Source organism: Gymnoscopelus microlampas, assembly GCF_963454915.1.
Source record: "Gymnoscopelus microlampas genome assembly, chromosome: 21".
NCBI lineage: Eukaryota > Metazoa > Chordata > Actinopteri > Myctophiformes > Myctophidae > Gymnoscopelus > Gymnoscopelus microlampas.
Window position 1 is genome coordinate 14,618,724 of NC_139958.1, and position 18,217 is coordinate 14,636,940.

At 42.7% G+C, this 18,217-nt stretch overlaps 1 protein-coding gene across 1 annotated transcript in view; it reads right to left on the minus strand.

Annotated features, from left to right (window-relative positions):
• Positions 1–18,217, minus strand: part of sez6l (seizure related 6 homolog (mouse)-like) — a gene marked incomplete at its 5' end in the record, with an annotated part of 76,871 nt that overhangs the window by 23,104 nt on the left and 35,550 nt on the right. Inside the window, 7 exons of the mRNA XM_084047108.1 lie at positions 66–232; positions 759–930; positions 2,777–2,962; positions 8,781–8,976; positions 10,690–10,829; positions 12,412–12,544; positions 15,233–15,612. Coding sequence (XP_083903234.1) covers positions 66–232; positions 759–930; positions 2,777–2,962; positions 8,781–8,976; positions 10,690–10,829; positions 12,412–12,544; positions 15,233–15,612 — 1,374 coding nt within the window. The remainder of the gene's footprint in view (positions 1–65; positions 233–758; positions 931–2,776; positions 2,963–8,780; positions 8,977–10,689; positions 10,830–12,411; positions 12,545–15,232; positions 15,613–18,217) is intronic.

The following is an 18,217-nucleotide window of genomic DNA, read 5'->3' on the forward strand; positions in this document are numbered from 1 at the left end:
GTATAATTATGACAAAAAAAAATTCCAATGTATATTTATTTAAATGTAGAGTTTATAGACGGTACCTTCGTATCTAATGTTGAAGCCTGTGATGTGGTTGGGTTGATCCGTATTGAACTGGACCCTGGCAGCAGGGCCTTCACTGATCACCCCCTCGAACGGGATAGGACCCCCCCGACCCGAGTCATACAGAACCACAGAGCCCGCGTCAAGCCCACTCCACAGCACCAACCTGCACCACAGGACCACAGTGGATTAGATTAGATATCCTTTAGTATCCGCAAGGGAAAATGCTTTTAGCTCGGGTCAATACAGTATATACATTGAAGACAAGACAATACATCAAATAAAATAAACACCACAATTAAAACACCCAGCAGCAACAGACAATAAAAAACAAAAAGTACTACAATTCTCCTGCTATAAAAGGTATGTCTAATTTAAAATGTAAAAGAGTCTTTAAAGGAAAGCAATGTCCTCCTCTCCTCTTTACAAAAAAAAAATTTAAACCTTATTTTTAAATTAACATATTTTTGAAGGGTTATAGAATTTACTTCCGTTTTGGGAAGTGAATGCACACAAAGTACTGATAACATCAGTATAGTTATTTAAAAGATAATTCATTATTTCAGGTGTTTATACTGGATTAATAATAATAATGTGTGGTTGTCACAAAATCACAAGGCACACCTGGACTTATATGATTGCACACTGTGTGAGAGACACATGCACACGCACACGCACACACCCCTCCCTACCTGTCGGTGGGCCCCAAGGTCAGCCTCTCCAGATGGAGGTGCAGCCTCTGGCCCTTGGGGGCCTCCAGGGACCAGGAGCAGGACAGGTCCTGGGTGGCGTTGGGACCGGTGTGGGGGGAGGGGGACAGCACCCGGCCCACCGTGGCATTCTTCACTGAACCCCCACAGAGGGCTACACAAAGTAAAGACATGGCAGGCAGTCAGTCCCTGTACGATCTGAATGATTAAACCTAATCAGTCTAAAAGATTTAGGCACTCTGCTCTGCGTCGTGCCAACAACAACGGTTCCTTAGCTCTTCTAGAATCACTTTAATAACCACTGCCTCTTGTGGCTTACAGCTTTATTATTTAATCACAATGTTAAATAATGATAAACTACCCCCCCCCCCCCCCTTAGATTACACTTCCTCTATTAAGTTTTTGGTGACCGTTTTAAACTTGATATCCTTGCTCCCCAGAGCGGCACACATTTGCCAGTTTATGAATATGACAGCTCATAAGAAAACCCAGGTGGCAGCAGAGGAAAGCTGTACTGTAGATTGCTTGGCCTATTATACAGCTGCTTGACAGCTACTGTATGAGTGAAAACTCTACTGTAGACTGCTTGGCCACAGCTGCTTGACAGCTGCTTTTATGAGTGAAAACTCTACTGTAGATTGTTATAGCTAAAGCTGCTTGACAGCTACTGTATAAGTGGAAACTGTACTGTAGATTGCTTGGCCACAGCTGCTTGACAGCTTCTTTTATGAGCGCTTGAAGAACTTGAAGGACTTGAAGGAATTCAGTAAGGGCTTAGGGAGAAATCTCACAACGCATCACATGGCGATGACTTGTGAGTTTGTAGATCTGCTATTTTCACAATTCTTGATTTGTGTGTAAAATTAAAGCTTCTGGCTTGGGAATTACAGTTGATGATCAAAGTGTAGGCATAATTGTTATATGCGGAAGACAAGTTGCGAACTTATTGTCTCATAAAGGACAGGTACACTGTAGAACCTTATGTGAAGTATAATTTAAGCAAAAGACAACGATCTCTCTGTGCACAAATACGGTCAAGAACATAACCATTAGCTCTAGAGACTGGCAGGCTTAATGCCACTCCAGAGGAAGAGAGATACTGTTTGTTTTGTGAACTTGGTGAAATGAGGTTCACTTTGTTTTACTGCTCTAAATATGATGATATGAGAGAAGTATTTGTTAGTAAGATGTCTTCTATTTGAGGTGATTTCCTTGAGTTAGATGATTATGAAAAGCTTGTTTTGTTAAAGGAGCTTTTGTTGTGGCAGACTTTATATGTCAAGCTTGGGAGAGAAAACAGAACACTGTATATTTCGGAGATATAAATGAATGCATGATGTGAATATATTGTAAAACATGTAAGTGTAAAATGGTGTCTTATAAACCCATGAGGGTTGGGCACTTTGTGTGCAGGACACAGAAATAACTATCTATCAAAAAAAAAATCACACCTGTGTGAAACTAGCGGCGCCTTTGATATATTTTGTCATAGATATGTGTTTCTACTAGAGAAACAATATTAAATCCCTGTAAATGTATTTCAAGGCTTCCAGTGGCACTAAATAGTGCCATTGGAAGCGAATCACCAAATGCTTTCCACTACCCACTATGTTACTATTCATGACATCATAGTGATGTCATGAATAGTAACATAGTGATGTCATGAATAGTGACCAATCAGAACGTTGACGGACCTGACCAATCAGAACCTTGGCGAGCCTGACCAATCAGAACGTTGACGGACCTGACCAATCAGAACCTTGGCGAGCCTGACCAATCAGAACCTTGGCGAGCCTGACCAATCAGAACGTTGACGCAAAAGCCAGGTATAGAGGGCTAATATCCGCTCTATACCTAAAGGTATAGAGCGGCTAGCGCCGCTAAAAATCGTCCATTAAGCTAATCATTTGGGGACACCCTGAGGGTCCTGAACCCTAGTTTGGGAACCATTGGCTTTGGTCTTTTTGCATGTTGATACGAACTAGACGCCACTCACTCACCCCTGCAGATCGGCTCCCTGCTGCTCCACATGGGCAGGGAGGCGTTGCGGCAGGTGAGCACCGCTGCCCCCTGCAGGTGGTAGCCCATGTGGCAGTGGAAGCGGGCAGCGCCCCCTGGCAGCAGGTCCAGCACGGACACCTCGCCGAAGTGCGGTCGCCTCGGCAACGCGCAGCTCAGTCTGAAAACTACGCACAAGAACATTGTGTGAGGAACACATACTGTAGTCTCCCTGTACATCTGATCACATCAATAATAGACTCTATGCACAGCAGCCATATTGGAAAGCTGATATTGTGCATGTTGGCTCACTGGAAACACTCTGCAACACCAGTGGGTCTCAAAGTGTGGTCCAGGCACCCTCATGGTTCCTTGAGGGGGTTCCAATTTGGTTTCATTTGTACACTCTCAGAGTTTATGGGGATCCTTGAAATTAAAAAGTTTAAGATCCACTGTGCTACACTAAATGGAACGGAGCCTTCATTAGTATCATTGGTAAGACGTGAAGGAAGTAAGGAAGAGGCCCAATTTCCTTCCAATATGGCTGCTGTGCATAGAGCCTATTGCAATGTTAGAGCTGCCATCCATGACTGTTTGAAGCAGACACCCGACATTGCTCACACCCTGAGCAAGCACTTTTTTGCGACAGCGGCAATGAAAAACTCCCCCGTAAGCTGGAAGAAACGTCAGGCAGACCCAGACTCTAGGGTGGGCTGCCATCTGCCTCGAACGTGTTGTGTGTGTGGGGGAGGGGGGGGGGGGGGTGTAGAGAGACAGAGACAGAGATACAAGCAATAGCAACAATAGCAGCAACAACAGTGAAAACAGTAAAACTGTCACAACAATAACAATAATACAAGTAGTAGTAGTAGTAGTAGTAATGCATGAGTTGAGTTCTCTCTCCTAATTCGATCAAATTGGTATCCTGACCTGAAAATGTATTTTCTGTTTACTAGGACACCTACTGGTGTTATTGCATGAAGCTCAAAGTGTAATATTTCCAAACAGGCTTTCCATCTTAGTTCAGCTTTAGAAAAGTTGGCACTTGTAGCAGGAAACCCAGCCGGCTTTAAATCCTGGGTAGGACATAAATCTTACGGATTGCAGCTTTAAGACATAAACAACAATAAAAAAAGATAAAACAGAGTCAACAACTCTGGAAAAAGGTATATTAAAGTTACAATCTGTAAGTTTTATATCTGTGATCTCCCTCTGCCAACAGACAGAGGAAATTGCAACGGTGTAGAAACTACAATAAATCAAGGAGGATTTGCGGCCATCTGCCTCGACCGTGTCAGGGGGGGAGAGAGAGAGAGAGAGAGAGAGAGAGAGACAGAAAGACGGAGAGAGGCAGAGACGAGGAGAGACAGAGGGAGACACAGAGAGGGAGAGCGATGGAAGCACAACCATAGCAACAACAGTAAAAACTGTAAAGCTATCACAGCAATAACAATATTAACAAAGTAGTAGCAACAGCAGCAGTAGTAAGAACTATGACAGCAATAACAATAATGTATGAGTTGAGTTCTCTCTCCTAATTGGATACAAGTGGTATCCTGACCTCCTTTCTAAAGGAGGAGAGCGGGAGAAACAGGGGGACTTACTGAACAAACACTAGTCCATAGCAATCATTACTATCACAATATAGTGAACAAACTCTAGTCTAACTGTGGAACGAACTCCCCATTGCAGTTAGAACTGCAGACTCACTCCCAATCTTCCGCGGGAATCTGAAGACTCACCTCTTCAGACTCCATGCACCTTATAGCCCGTAGCACTTGACCTAGCCTCGATGACCTTGCAGGCCTATGCAAAGGCTAAAATGTCATTTAGATAGCATGTTATGTAGACAGATGCCAGGTCATTTGTAGACCTGGCATCCTATAGTGCGTATAGTTTCAATGTATCCAAGATTTTTTTCATATTACAGTATACTGTTTAGACTGATGATAGGTGCTTGGTTTACCTATGATCCTAGATTACTATTTCTTTGCATTTAATGTATTACCTCATGTTTTCCTTGCTTACTGTAAATCGCTCTGGATTAAGAGCATCTGCAAAATGCCTAAATTGTAAATTGAATAGCAATGCTTACTATCACAATATACTGAACAAACACTAGTCTATAGCAATGATTACTATCACAATCCATATTTTGGGCATGTCCTTATAGGTGAACATTTTAAAAAGAATACCTGAGGCCTATATAATTTATGCACCATTGGTACACCGATGCCACGCGGTGAAAACAACCGATACAGGCTCACAACAAAGAGCAGTGTGGTTAATAATGTACCCCAAGGGACTGTTGATTTCATGCTGTTTTCCCTATATTCGATCTAATTGCACTAATCTTCTCATCTAGTTAATTAGCATGATGATTAGATCTGTCTTGTGAATGTGTTGTTTACAGCTCAGATTAATTGGCTCCCATCTCATTAAGAGGCTTAAGTGTATGCGGGTCTGAGTGGTATTTACATCTGTCAGTGTGTGTGTGTGTGTGTGTGTGTGTGTGTGTGTGTGTGTGTGTGTGTGTGTGTGTGTGTGTGTGTGTGTGTGTGTGTGTGTGTGTGTGTGTGTGTGTGTGTGTGTGTGTGTGTGTGTGTGTGTGTGTGTGTGTGTGTGTGTGTGTGTGTGTGTGTGTGTGTGCGTGCGTGTATGTGTGTGTACACACGTTTGACATTCACATTAATTTGTATTCCTCGCAGTTCTTGTCAATATAAGCATCTGTTTGTAAAATAATGTATTCAGTCACTGGCTCCTGTAAGGGTTGTATTATTCTATCACTGCTGTAAATTCTATCTACTCATGACTTCTGCAAGTAGGCTATGTAATCACAATCAGCTTTATATTGTCACATCACAGGTTTACAGGTGTAAAAAAGTGGGTGAAATTGTTTTTTTGTGCAAGCTCTGTCGTTTTAGTTTTTTTCCCAAAAGGAGAAATAGAGGGGGGGGGACATGATCAACCGTAGAAGTGTTGTATAAAGCACATTGAATTGCCTTAAGATAAAGTATGGTGCATACTTTGTCAATGATGTGGCCATCCTTCGTCTATTGGATGTCTATTGGATTTCCATTTTGTAGCATGATTGATAAATCCTTCCTTAAGTTGAATAAAAAGGTCATCACACTGTATCAAAGTTGTTGACCAATCCGGGAGAAGATACCTTACTGGTACAATCTTCTTTGGATTACAATATCGAGATAAGTGATATGCTTGCATAAAATATCAGTAATGTTACTTGTGTGATATTGCCTGAGATCAGTGATATGTTTGGATAAAATATCAGTAATGTTACTGGTGTGATATTGGCTGAGATAAGTGATATGTTTGGATAAAATATCAGTAATGTTACTGGTGTGATATTGGCTGAGATAAGTGATATGTTTGGATAAAATATCAGTAATGTTACTGGTGTGATATTGCCTGAGATCAGTGATATGTTTGGATAAAATATCAGTAATGTTACTGGTGTGATATTGGCTGAGATCAGTGATATGTTTGGATAAAATATCAGTAATGTTACTGGTGTGATATTGGCTGAGATAAGTGGTACGTTTGGATGAAATATCAGTAATGTTACTGGTGAGATATTGGCTGAGATTGCTGATGTCTTTGGACAAGTTACCACTATCTGTACTGGAGGCATTCCTGACTGTCCTTAGATAACTGTTTTGTACTCATAACCACTATAGGAACTGTCAAAGAAAGGAACCACATCAAGGTGGAAAAAATGGCAGCACTCCAAAATAAGTGATGCAAGACAGTGGCTCAGTTACCACTGTCTTGCATTTTTTTTCATATTTTGGAGCGCCGCCATTTTTTCCACCTTGGTGTGGTTCCTTTCTTTAATAGTTGTTTCTGTGGCTGGGCGCCACTTCTTAGAAAAGCATCCAGAGGAAGCGTACCTGCTCATTTTCCAGATGTAACCACCAGTGATGGAAGAAGTACTCACATGTTTTACTTAAGTAAAAGTATCAATACCACAATGTAGAAATACTCTGTTATTATAAGTAAAAGCCCCGTATTCAAAATTCACTTGAGTAAAAGTACAAAAGTATTGCCATCAAAATGTACTTACCAAAAGTAAAAGTACTAAATATGCAAAATGTCCCGTTTCATGTTTTCAAAATGAATGAAAATCTTTTGAAAATAGCCGAAGTATATATAGGGCTGAAGTGCTATGTTTTGTAATAATGATAAACTTAGTTACTATCCACCACTGGTAGGCTAACCACTAGGAACTGTTATACTGTCCCTTACCTGATATGACAACCAATAATCCTAACCATAATCACACATTCAATGTGACATGAGGCATGTCATGTGTTATATATATTTGTAATATAAAGCTATAATGTGAGACTTATTTTGTATTAATTAAAACGTTCAACGAGCACATCTGCCGTGACTGGAGGTGGTCTCACCGCTCTCCCGCGGAGACGTTTAGACCCTGGTGTCAGGGAGTAGGTCACCTACTGGGTGACAATGTCACTTAACGTAATTTGAAGCAGATGGCGCAGCGGATTGGACACTTTAGATGATTCATCGTAGTTTGGACACCGTTGCAATTTCCTCTGTCTGTTGGGAGCAGGCGGCAAAGTTTTCCATCGCTGGAAATGAAGTCAATGCGGAAATAATGAAAACGTTCTTAGCTCTTTGCCTGCCACCAACGAGATTTCTCGTCAGATTCTGCCAAGGCGCAGCCTGCCACTGAATGATGAGAATGACGAGATTTGTGTTTTCAGTGGTTTTCCACCCACCAAATGGCACAGTTCACTACCCTATGAATGATGCTTTCACTGCCAGATGATGACAGACCCGGATCTGACATAATTTCTTTTTAAAACAGCTCATTTACTTCCTGTTTATTTCCTGTGGGAAAATGGCTTCATCTCCGTTCCTATTGCTTTATGGCAAAAACAAGACACATTCAACTGGCCACAGCTAGGCAACGTATTATCGCGACTGGATAAATTTTTTTCGAGACTCCCGAGACCCCCGTGTGTAATGAGGCGATCTCCGTGAGGACATCGATCACGGTTAATATTCCATGATTTTTCAAAGGTCAGTAAAATCGCTCGTTTTCGCTGTCAGTAGCGTACCACTAATACACTATTACTCTGGCAGTTAAAGAGTTAACGGCCTAGAATAGGGGTCTTCAATGTTTTTTTCAAGGACTCCTAGCTCAGAGAGACAGATGAAGCAGGGACCCCCCCCCCCCACTACATATTGTATAACATTGTGTTGCAGATTAAACTTTTTCTTAGATTTCATGGATAGCTTCATAGACTAGCACTGTCATAAGGGTATTTTAAGACATTTAAAACTCTCAATACTTAGTAAACTTGGCCTTAGGCACTGTACTTGGTCTGCTCTTTTTCCCTCTACACCAAGCCTCTTTGCAGAAAATAGCCGATCTACAAGCTCACAACAGTGTTGTGAGCTTGTAGATCTGCTATTTTTAGATCTGCTATTTTTCGGTGGTTAATAAAAAATACAAAATTAAGTAAATAAAAGTGGCTATTGGCTAATGTAAATAAAATAAAAAACAAAGATTTGGAGAGTAGACCCCCCTGTAGGAACTCTGAGGACCCCCTAGGGGTCCCGGACCCCATGTTGACGACCCATGGCCTGGAAGGTATCGTTATTTCCCTTCCTGCTGGCTGCAGAATACTTTTCATGCCATTAAATTCAATGGGTATCGGACAAACTTTACACTTGATTTTATTACCTTAGTAATAAACATGATCATAAATGCGTTATGCTTTCGGTCGCTAGTTTAAAGTCTTCTATTATCATAATATGTTTTTTTTGTAAAGTATGGGTCCCATAAAATAGTTTTAATTAATGATAAACTACGCTATTCTTCTAGGGCTTCTACTCGTCCCTTAGTCCATATTTTTACAGTCTATGGTTTGTGCAAATAGAGTGTGCATGTGCATGTGCATGTGCATGTGCATGTGCATGTGCATGTGCATGTGCATGTGCATGTGGACTCACCTTGGTAGTGCAGCTGAAACGTGCCCATGTTTCCGTCCAATGAGGAGCGGTAGAACACGGACAGAACGTTGGTGGGGCTGCGGATCACCTGACCCTCCACCAGCAGCGTCTGATTGGCCAGTACCAGCAGGGCTCCGCCCTCACTCAGCCCTCTGATGGACAGCTGTTCCCCCTCCGACAGGTTGACGCTCTTAACCTGAAATAAACATAAAGACGAGTCTTTACAAATGAACAATGAAACTGAAACTGTGTTGTGAGTTTACAAAACTAACTCAAACTAACTAATCATTGAGAAAATGTCCTCAGTTTGAGTTCTTTGTCAGTATCCAATACTTTTCGTAATAAACTGCCGAAAATAGCCGTTCCAACAATGCAATGTATTGAGCTTGCGGTGAGTTTTCTGAACTTTTTGTTTTTTTTTAAGATATTTCTTTTTGGGGCTTTTTATGCCTTTATTTTAGAGAGGGTTAGGGAAAGTAGGCTGACAGGAAATGGGGAGAGAGATGGGGGGGTGACACGCAGCAAAGGTCGTCGGGACCCGCGACACGCTGTCAGGCTGGCATTGCTGCCTAGGGTGCCTGGACTGTCACGCTAGGGCCCAGGCCGAGTTTTCTGAACGTTTTGAATCTTGCCCCTGACTACCCCCTATCACAATAATAAATTAAAAAAACTAAACTAACTCTAAAACTAATAAAAACTAAGACACTTTTCACTAGCCTTTTCACAAAATAAAAACTAAATTGTGAAAAAGTGAAATTGAAAACACAAATTCTAAATTGCAGTCAATACTGCACTGTCCCTCCAGCCCCTTACAGTACTGCACTCTACCAATTATAGCGCTGCACTCTCTGGCAACCCACCACCATGACCCATTAATCAATCCTAATCAATTATCTAGTTGCTCGTTGAGGAACCTGACGGATGAGAGAACTAATGAGTTGGACAACATCAAACCATCATATTAGTGAAGGCTACAAATACTAATTTATGTCGGGTGGAAACCTTCTATGTCCAAAACCGTTCCTTTTTTATTGTTGTTTTTTTTGTTTAGAGATAGCAGATCTACAGTACAAGCTAGATCTGCTATTTTCACTACTTTTTTGTGACACTCTTGTATGATGAAGTATGGCATCAATTGACGAAAGAACATAAAAAAGCCGAAATATGGATACGAGGTTTCTGCCCGACAGCGACAATTTTATACTATACTGTATGTACATCTGTTATTATTACAGCTGCTGCTATTTTAACCACACACCTCATGTGTTTGTTTGTATGTGACCTGTTTTTTGCCGCCTTTCTTTCTCTATCTTTTTCCACCTTTCTTGAAACTGTAACGTCGTAGCTTGTACGACAAAAAACCTAACCCACTTAAATTTTTACACCTGTAAACCTATGATGTTGACATAGTTGACATAGCAGACGACAGAGTGAACTTGGAAACACTGAGTATGTGATGGTGCGCTTTTATATGTGTTTGTATGTAGCCTGATTTTACAGTAGGCCTATACTTTGTTGTGCACCCCACGTCACCCGCTGAAAATAGCTGACCTACAAGCTCACAACGACGTCACAATGTGACCCATTGTGAGCTTATAGATGCTGATCTATACGCTCACAATGGGTCACATTGTGACGCCGTTGTTTTTTGTTGTTGTTTTTTTTCACCACGCGTGACACTGGTCAAAAAAAAAAGTGGTCCGAGTACAATTGTATCTCAAGTCCAAGTCTTGTCAGGGAGAAAGGGCATTTGGGCATTTGCCATGTATGAAATGGTCTAATTTCAAACCTGGCAAGTCAGGCACGACAATGTGGGGGGGGGGGGGGGGGGGGAGTAGAACTTTACAGGGAAAGATCAGGGAAAGGGTTCAGGGAAGTATGTGAAGAGGTCAGATGTCATGTCTGTTACCTGCAGCTCCACTCCGTAGCCTGTGTAGACGGTCACTGTGTAGGTGCAGTGTAGGAAAGTTCCGTCTGGGAGCGGGGGGTCATCAGACGAGTCTATGTATCCTTCTGGGTCCGAGAAGTTCACCATGCACTCTGACACCGCTGAGGAGACACCAAAGAGAAGTTCACCATGCACTCTGACACCGCTGAGGAGACACCAAAGAGAAGTTCACCATGCACTCTAACACAGCTGAGGAGACACCAAAGAGAAGTTCACCATGCACTGCGAGTCTCTGACACCGCTAAGGAGACACCAAAGAGAAGTTCACCATACACTCTGACACCGCTAAGGAGACACCAAAGAGAAGTTCACCATACACTCTAACACAGCTGAGGAGACACCAAAGAGAAGTTCACCCTGCACTCTGACACAGCTGAGGAGATACCAAAGAGAAGTTCACCATTCATGCACTCTATCACAGCTGAGGAGACAACAAAGAGAAGTTCACCCTGCACACCCTGCACTCTGACACAGTTTAGTTCACCATGCACTCTGACACAGCTGAGGAGACACCAAAGAGAAGTTCACCATGCACTCTTACACCTCTGAGGAGACACCAAAGAGAAGTTCACCATGCACTCTAACACAGCTGAGGAGACACCAAAGAGAAGTTAACCATGCACTGCAAGTCTCTGACACCGCTGAGGAGACACCAAAGAGAAGTTCACCATACACTCTGACACCACTGAGGAGACACCAAAGAGAAGTTCACCATGCATGCACTCTAACACAGCTGAGGAGACACCAAAGAGAAGTTCACCCTGCACTCTGACACAGCTGAGGAGCTACCAAAGAGAAGTTCACCATTCATGCACTCTAACACAGCTGAGGAGACAACAAAGAGAAGTTCACCCTGCACTCTGACACAGTTTAGGAGAAACCAAAGAATAGTTCACCATGCACTCTTACACCTCTGAGGAGAGACCAAAGAGAAGTTCACCATGCATGCACTCTAACACAGCTGAGGAGACACCAAAGAGAAGTTCACCCTGCACTCTGACACAGTTGAGGAGCGACCAAAGAATAGTTCACCATGCACTCTGACACAGCTGAGGAGACACCAAAGAGAAGTTCACCATGCACTCTGACACCGCTGTGGAGAGACCAAAGAGAAGTTCACCATGCACTCTGACACAGCTGAGGAGAGACCAACGAGAAGTTTACCATGCTCTCTGACACAGCTGAGGACAGAGAGCAGTTTCTAAATTCTAACACTGGCTCTGCACCAGTGTTCATTTTGACAGCAAAGTTTGATTTGACTAAATAACATTTTAGTCTACTAAAGCTACAGTCGATTTAGTCGACTAAAATGTATTGTCGTGGGCCGTGATGCTGTCGTAATGCATGATTTGTACTGTGCAGCTGTTCTAAAGTTTATGAAAATAGCCGATCTACAATAACGTTTAATAATGTTTAATCATTTTACAATAATAAGTCTACAAAGTAACTTATAACTAACGTTTTCAAATAATTGTAGTGGAGTAAAAAAGGCCAATATTTGCTTCTGAGATGTAGTGGAGCAGAAGTAAAAAACAAAACAAAAAAAAACGAAAGTACAGTACTTGAGTACATTGTACTTAGTTACTTTCCACCACAGACCCAGGAACACTGTGTTATTGTGTCTTCCTATGAGGACAAAGTCCTGTCTTTCTAAGGACAGACAAAGTCCTGTCTGTTTCTTACGTGCTGCTGGTGTAGCTGTCCACACGTCCATGATGTCCAGCAGGGATTTGGCTGTTGTGGAGACTTCATCGTCTACGACGTGCTCAGAATGCACGGTGCTGCTGCTGGACGGAGGCCCAGAGCTGGAGGAGGCCTGACCGGGTTCATTTGGTTCCATTTGTAACAGAGAAACAGAGGAGGGGGGAGTTATTTTCTCAACCACTTAAACCTTATATCGTCACTGTCGGGTGAAAACCTTGTACGTCCCAGAGCTGTTACTTTTCTGGAAATGGGGAGAAAAAAAGAATCCAATGTAGTTATTATTTAGTCACAAGCTCTTGTTATTACTTTTCATTGGTTCGATATTTATACCCCCCCCCCCCCCCCCACACACACACACACACACACACACACACACACACACACACACACACACACACACACACACACACACACACACACACACACACACACACACTCATATGCATTCACACACAGGGAGAGAGTGAAAAATAATGAGCAACAGAGACACGCACGCGCGACACACACACATACTCATCAGTTGCGGGTGTCTTTTCCCTGATGTGTTAGAAACATGTTATTACATGTCTGTCGTTCTACATAACTGGGTGACATGAGAAGGTGCGTGGAGACATTAGAAATGAATGACACCTATGATATTGAATCCGGAAACCTTGTATCTCCAAATTTCTTTTTTTTTATTTTATTTTTTTATGAATCTCTATGAATTACAGTTAATCACAATCATTCACTTATATTGTGCACAGTAGTTCATCATAACATTATCATGTTATATTAATTGTGCCTAGGACTTCCCTGTGAGGAACATGTTTTTTTTTGTCATTTTGAGAGCTTTTCGAGAAGCATGCCTGATGTAAGATTGCAGTAATGACCTTTAGAATGTTTACACAATTATGCATGTTGAGCAAGAGGACAAAACAGTGTCTGTTTAGCTTTTCCAGATGTTTTGCTGTTGAGCAAGAGGACAAATGAGTGTGTGATTTGTTTTTCTGTCTGTTTTGGCAATGCTGTGATGAAATATAGAGTATTCCAGATAAGCCGAAGCATGTCCATGTCAAAGAACATGTTCAAGAATGTAATGTTCCCGTCGAAGCTGGTCAAAACCTCATTTCAGTGGGAGAGTGTTGTTGTTGGCATTCTATTTTTCATCATTTGATGCCCTACCTCAACATGCAAGAGTGTCAAGCAAAGGTAGTGAAGATAGTCCATCTACAAGCTCACAATGTATGCATTGCAAAGCATCGTGAGCTTGTAGATCGGCTATTTTCACTATTTCAGAAAAATGTCATTCCGTTTCCTGAAAAGTAATGGTTTTGGACCTACAAGGTTTCCACCCGCGACGTCTCTCCCTTTCACTTGAAAGATTTCCAAAAATAGCAGAAATGGCTCATCTAAGCTCACGACCGACGACTTCAAATTCGGCACACGTGTCTCAGAAGACCCGAGGGAGTGCAGCTTGTGCCCGGCGTAGTCGAGTCGGTCGGATGGGCGGTTGTCCAGAACCACCGATCCGACTGATATACGCCCACAGTACAAAAGGCTCTGGCAACCCCAGCCTATTATGCTTGGTTTGGCAAATTCCCCACACCTGTCGAATTCCCCCACGCCTGTCATTTGATTAGCTAGTCAGTCCACTTTCCACAAGTCAGTTTGCACTCTTCAGACATTCTCCACACACGTTTACCACTGCACAAAGACTTTTCCATAATGGGCACAAAAGGGACACAGACAGACGGTTACAACAGATACTCTGACAACGGGAATAACGGGTATTGCGTAACACAGGGGTCTTCAACGTTTTTCAGCCCAAGGACCCCCTAGCTGAGAGAGAGGTGAAGCAGATGAACCCACTAAATATTGTATAAAATTGTGCTGCAGATTAAACATTTAGATTTCACATAATCTTTTCTATTAATATGTTGGATTCATGTTAATAGTTTTTATATTTTTTTCCCACCAAAACTCTTTGCAGAAAATAGCCGCTCTACAAGCTCCTCGAGCTTGTAAAACGAAACGCCTCGAGCTTGTAGATCTGCTATTTTTGGCTAATGTTCCCCTTGGAATATGGATGCTAGTATAGTGTTCAAGTGGTTAATGTAAAAACACAGTTCCTATCACACAAACATTTGGCGGACCCCCTATATAGTAACTCTGAGGACCCCCTAGGGCTCCCGGACCCCCTGTTGAAGACCCGTAGGCATGCATTCCCTGTTTGCAACGTTCCCAACTTGCATCGTATGTCTGGTACCCTACAGCCACCGGTCTAGTTTCCTTAAAATCATTGTTTTATCTGATGACCTTCCTGCCCTGGTATTTGGTATTTTGTGCCCTCAAACATTTGACAACACCAAAAGGCCAAGTGACCGGCTGTACCCCTGCCCTTTGCCCTTTGCCCTTTGCCCTCTTGACCAGAAGTGCCCTTTTGAAAAAAAGAAAAAAAAAGTTTTTTTTTTTCTTTTACAGCAGGGGTCTTCAACAGGGGGTCCGGGACCCCTAGGGGGTCCTCAGAGTTACTACAGGGGGTCCGCCAATTCTTTATGTGATATGATTTTTCTTTTTACCATAACCACTCGAAACCTAGCATTCCTTTTCTGAGGAGAACTTTAGCCAAAACTAGCAGATCTACAAGCCCACAACGCCTCGCGCTGCGAGGCGTTGTGGGCTTGTAGATCGGCTATTTTTGGCAAAGAGGTATAGGTGTAGAGGGAAAAAAAGAGCAGACCAAGTCAACAAAAAAAAGTATAATTTACTTGAGCACCTGCCTCTCAAAATGTCTGTGCACGCCACTGCCAACCCTTACCTGGGACTGTGTGTTGGTTGGCAGGGGGGCCGCGTCGTCACTAGCTTGGCCCGAGACGGAGGCAGGCGACGGGGGCTTTATCCTCCGCAGCAGCCCCTCGCTCTGGTGCTCCAGCGAGTGGCTTCCGGGGAGGGAGCCCGCGCTCAGCCCTCGGCCCAGGAGAGGGAAGAGGTTCTGGGGCAGAGCAGAGGGCAGCATCTCCCCCATGGGCTGATGATGGGAGAGCAGGTGGTCTTTGTGAGCCAGCACTGACTCCAGGAGACCCCCGGCCGCGGCCCCCGCAGCGGAGCCCCTGCCTCGGGGACCGCTGCCGTCCTCTCTGTCCCCTTCTGTCACCACTGGAGGCAGGGCCGAGGTGGGGGGTGTGGGGGGCACTTCTTCTGGAAGAGACAAGGACATTTTATTACATAAGAAATCTTATTTCATTGTATAATTATCTCTGCCAAGGGGGTACAGTGGGTTACGTTTTCTGTTTGTGTCTGTTTTTTTTTATTGAATACTTTATTAGTCAGAAATGTAAACAAGACGCGGTACAGTCAGACATTAATGTTCACCCAAACAAATCACTTTTTTTCCTTCCATTAGTCACCCCATGCATGGAGACTTGAATTCATCGATATTTTTTTGTTTTTGTCGCATTCCCAAGCCAATAATTTGATGTCCAGCAGACCGGTACTGGAACCGCTGCCGGTCATTAATTACAAGTAAAAGTCTGGAATCCAACATTTTTACTTTTGTAAAAGTACAAAAGTATTGGCATCAAAATGTACTTAAAGTGCCAAAAGTGAAAGTACTCATTATACAGAATGTCCCATTTCAAGTTTTCAAATGTATAAAAATCTTTTGAAAATAGCAGATCTACAAGCTCACAAATTCACAATGCATCGCGATGCAACACATTGTGAGCTTGTAGATCGGCTATTTTCAAATAGCTGAAATTTATATAGGGCTGAAGTGGTTAATGTATGTTTTGCAATAATAACATAATAATCAAAAGTAACTAACTAAAGTTTTCATATAATTGCAGTGGAGTAAAAGTGCAATATTTGCCTCTGAGATGTAGTGGAGTAGAAGTAAAAGTTGGAAAGTAAAGTACAAATACCTCAAAATGTTAGTACAGTACTTGAGTAAATGTGCTTAGTTACTTTACACCACTGACTGTACCTTTGTGCTGTGTACCTCTGTGCTCCTTTCATGCTGTTTCACAAATGGCAGATTAGGACATGGCCTGACAAAATTGTTCAGTCGTGACATTTTATTTTGCTTTAGTCTGGGGACGGAGACGGGGGCTGGGTTATCAGTTGTAATCTGCTGTGACATTGAGGCACACAGGACTTGACTGGACTGGGAAATCTGAGCACTGAGTTGACAAGGTTCTGCATCTGGAGACGTTGATATGCAAACGCTTTTTTTTTATCGGTTAGGAACGTTACAGTGACAACGTTTTCTCTGGCGGCATCGTTTCACACAAAACACACGCACACACACACACACACACACACACACACACACACACACACACACACACACACACACACACACACACACACACACACTCATTTGCAAGCTGAGCATGCACACGCACACACAAAGCAAGTGGAGGAGCAGGGCAGTCAGGCATGACAGGACCACGGGGTGGGGGGGGGGGGGGCATGAAAGAAATGCAAAGACAGGCAAACTGTTCCCCACACACACATACACACACACACACACACACACACACACACACACACACACACACACACACACACACAGGCACAGGCTTGTTTCTGTTTGTTTTTCTAACTATACTTCTGAGGACATCAGCATTTCAGAACCGCATTTTTGTTTTTGCCACTAAAACCATGTTTTTTAACTAAAACCATAACCAAAAATAGCAGATGCTATTAAGCTCACAACACAGCGTGTCAACGCTCCGTTGTGAGCTTGTACATCTGCTATTTTTGGTAGTAAGTTTAAGTATAAATCAGGCATAACTCTAACCGGCCCTTAAACCTATAACCTCTAATCTTTATCTAATTATAAAGCCTATAACTCCCCAAATGAATCAAAAATCATTTTGTGAGGACCAGGAAAAGTGTCCTCACAATGTGTCTATTTCTCAAATTATACTATAGGGACATTTGGCCCTCACAACTATAGTATCTCACACACACACACACACACACACACACACACACACACACACACACACACACACACACACACACACACACACACACACACACACACACACACACGCACACACATGCAGAATCCCCATATTCTGCATCCGTTGCACTGTGCCGTTAACCTTCCCACAGAAACACTGATGCACATGTCAGTGTGTCACAAGGCACCGGGCTGCGTCGTGACGTGTAGATCTGCTATTTTCATCACTCTGCAAACGTCGCACGACGGAGCACAATGCAGGCTTAAAAGGCATCAGTCAAATCTTAATCTTTAATATTCATCTTATTTGATTCTGACACTCACAGGCCAACAGTATAAGTGTATTAGATGAGTGGCAATATGGCCCGAACCATACCTTATGGCGGACATAGACGATCTACAAGCTCAAACTTCAAAGAGATTTGGTATGACGAGAAAAAAGGAGCGAGCCCTGTTGATCTGCTATTTTTGGCTAAGAGATTTGTTGCTAAGAGGGGGAGAAAATAAAATCTGTCCCTGGGGGACCCCGGTCAACTAAGTATAGCGTTTAAGTGGTTAAAAGTCTAGCTGTTGAATTTTGCATGAGTTGGACACAGGAGATAGCTTTTTTTTTCTTTTTACTGAGCCCTTGAGTACAGGGAGTTACTGAAGTCTTAATGGTGATGAAATAAAAGCATAGATGCAGAGCTTTTCAAGGTCTGCCAATTATTAGAAATAAAAAAATAAAAACATCTTAAGTGGATCTCTGATGTAGAAGGTTTGTTAGCTGGAGGAAGTTCTGTGACATCCAGCACTTAATATGAGAGACGCGACAAAATATGGGACAAGCTGTCT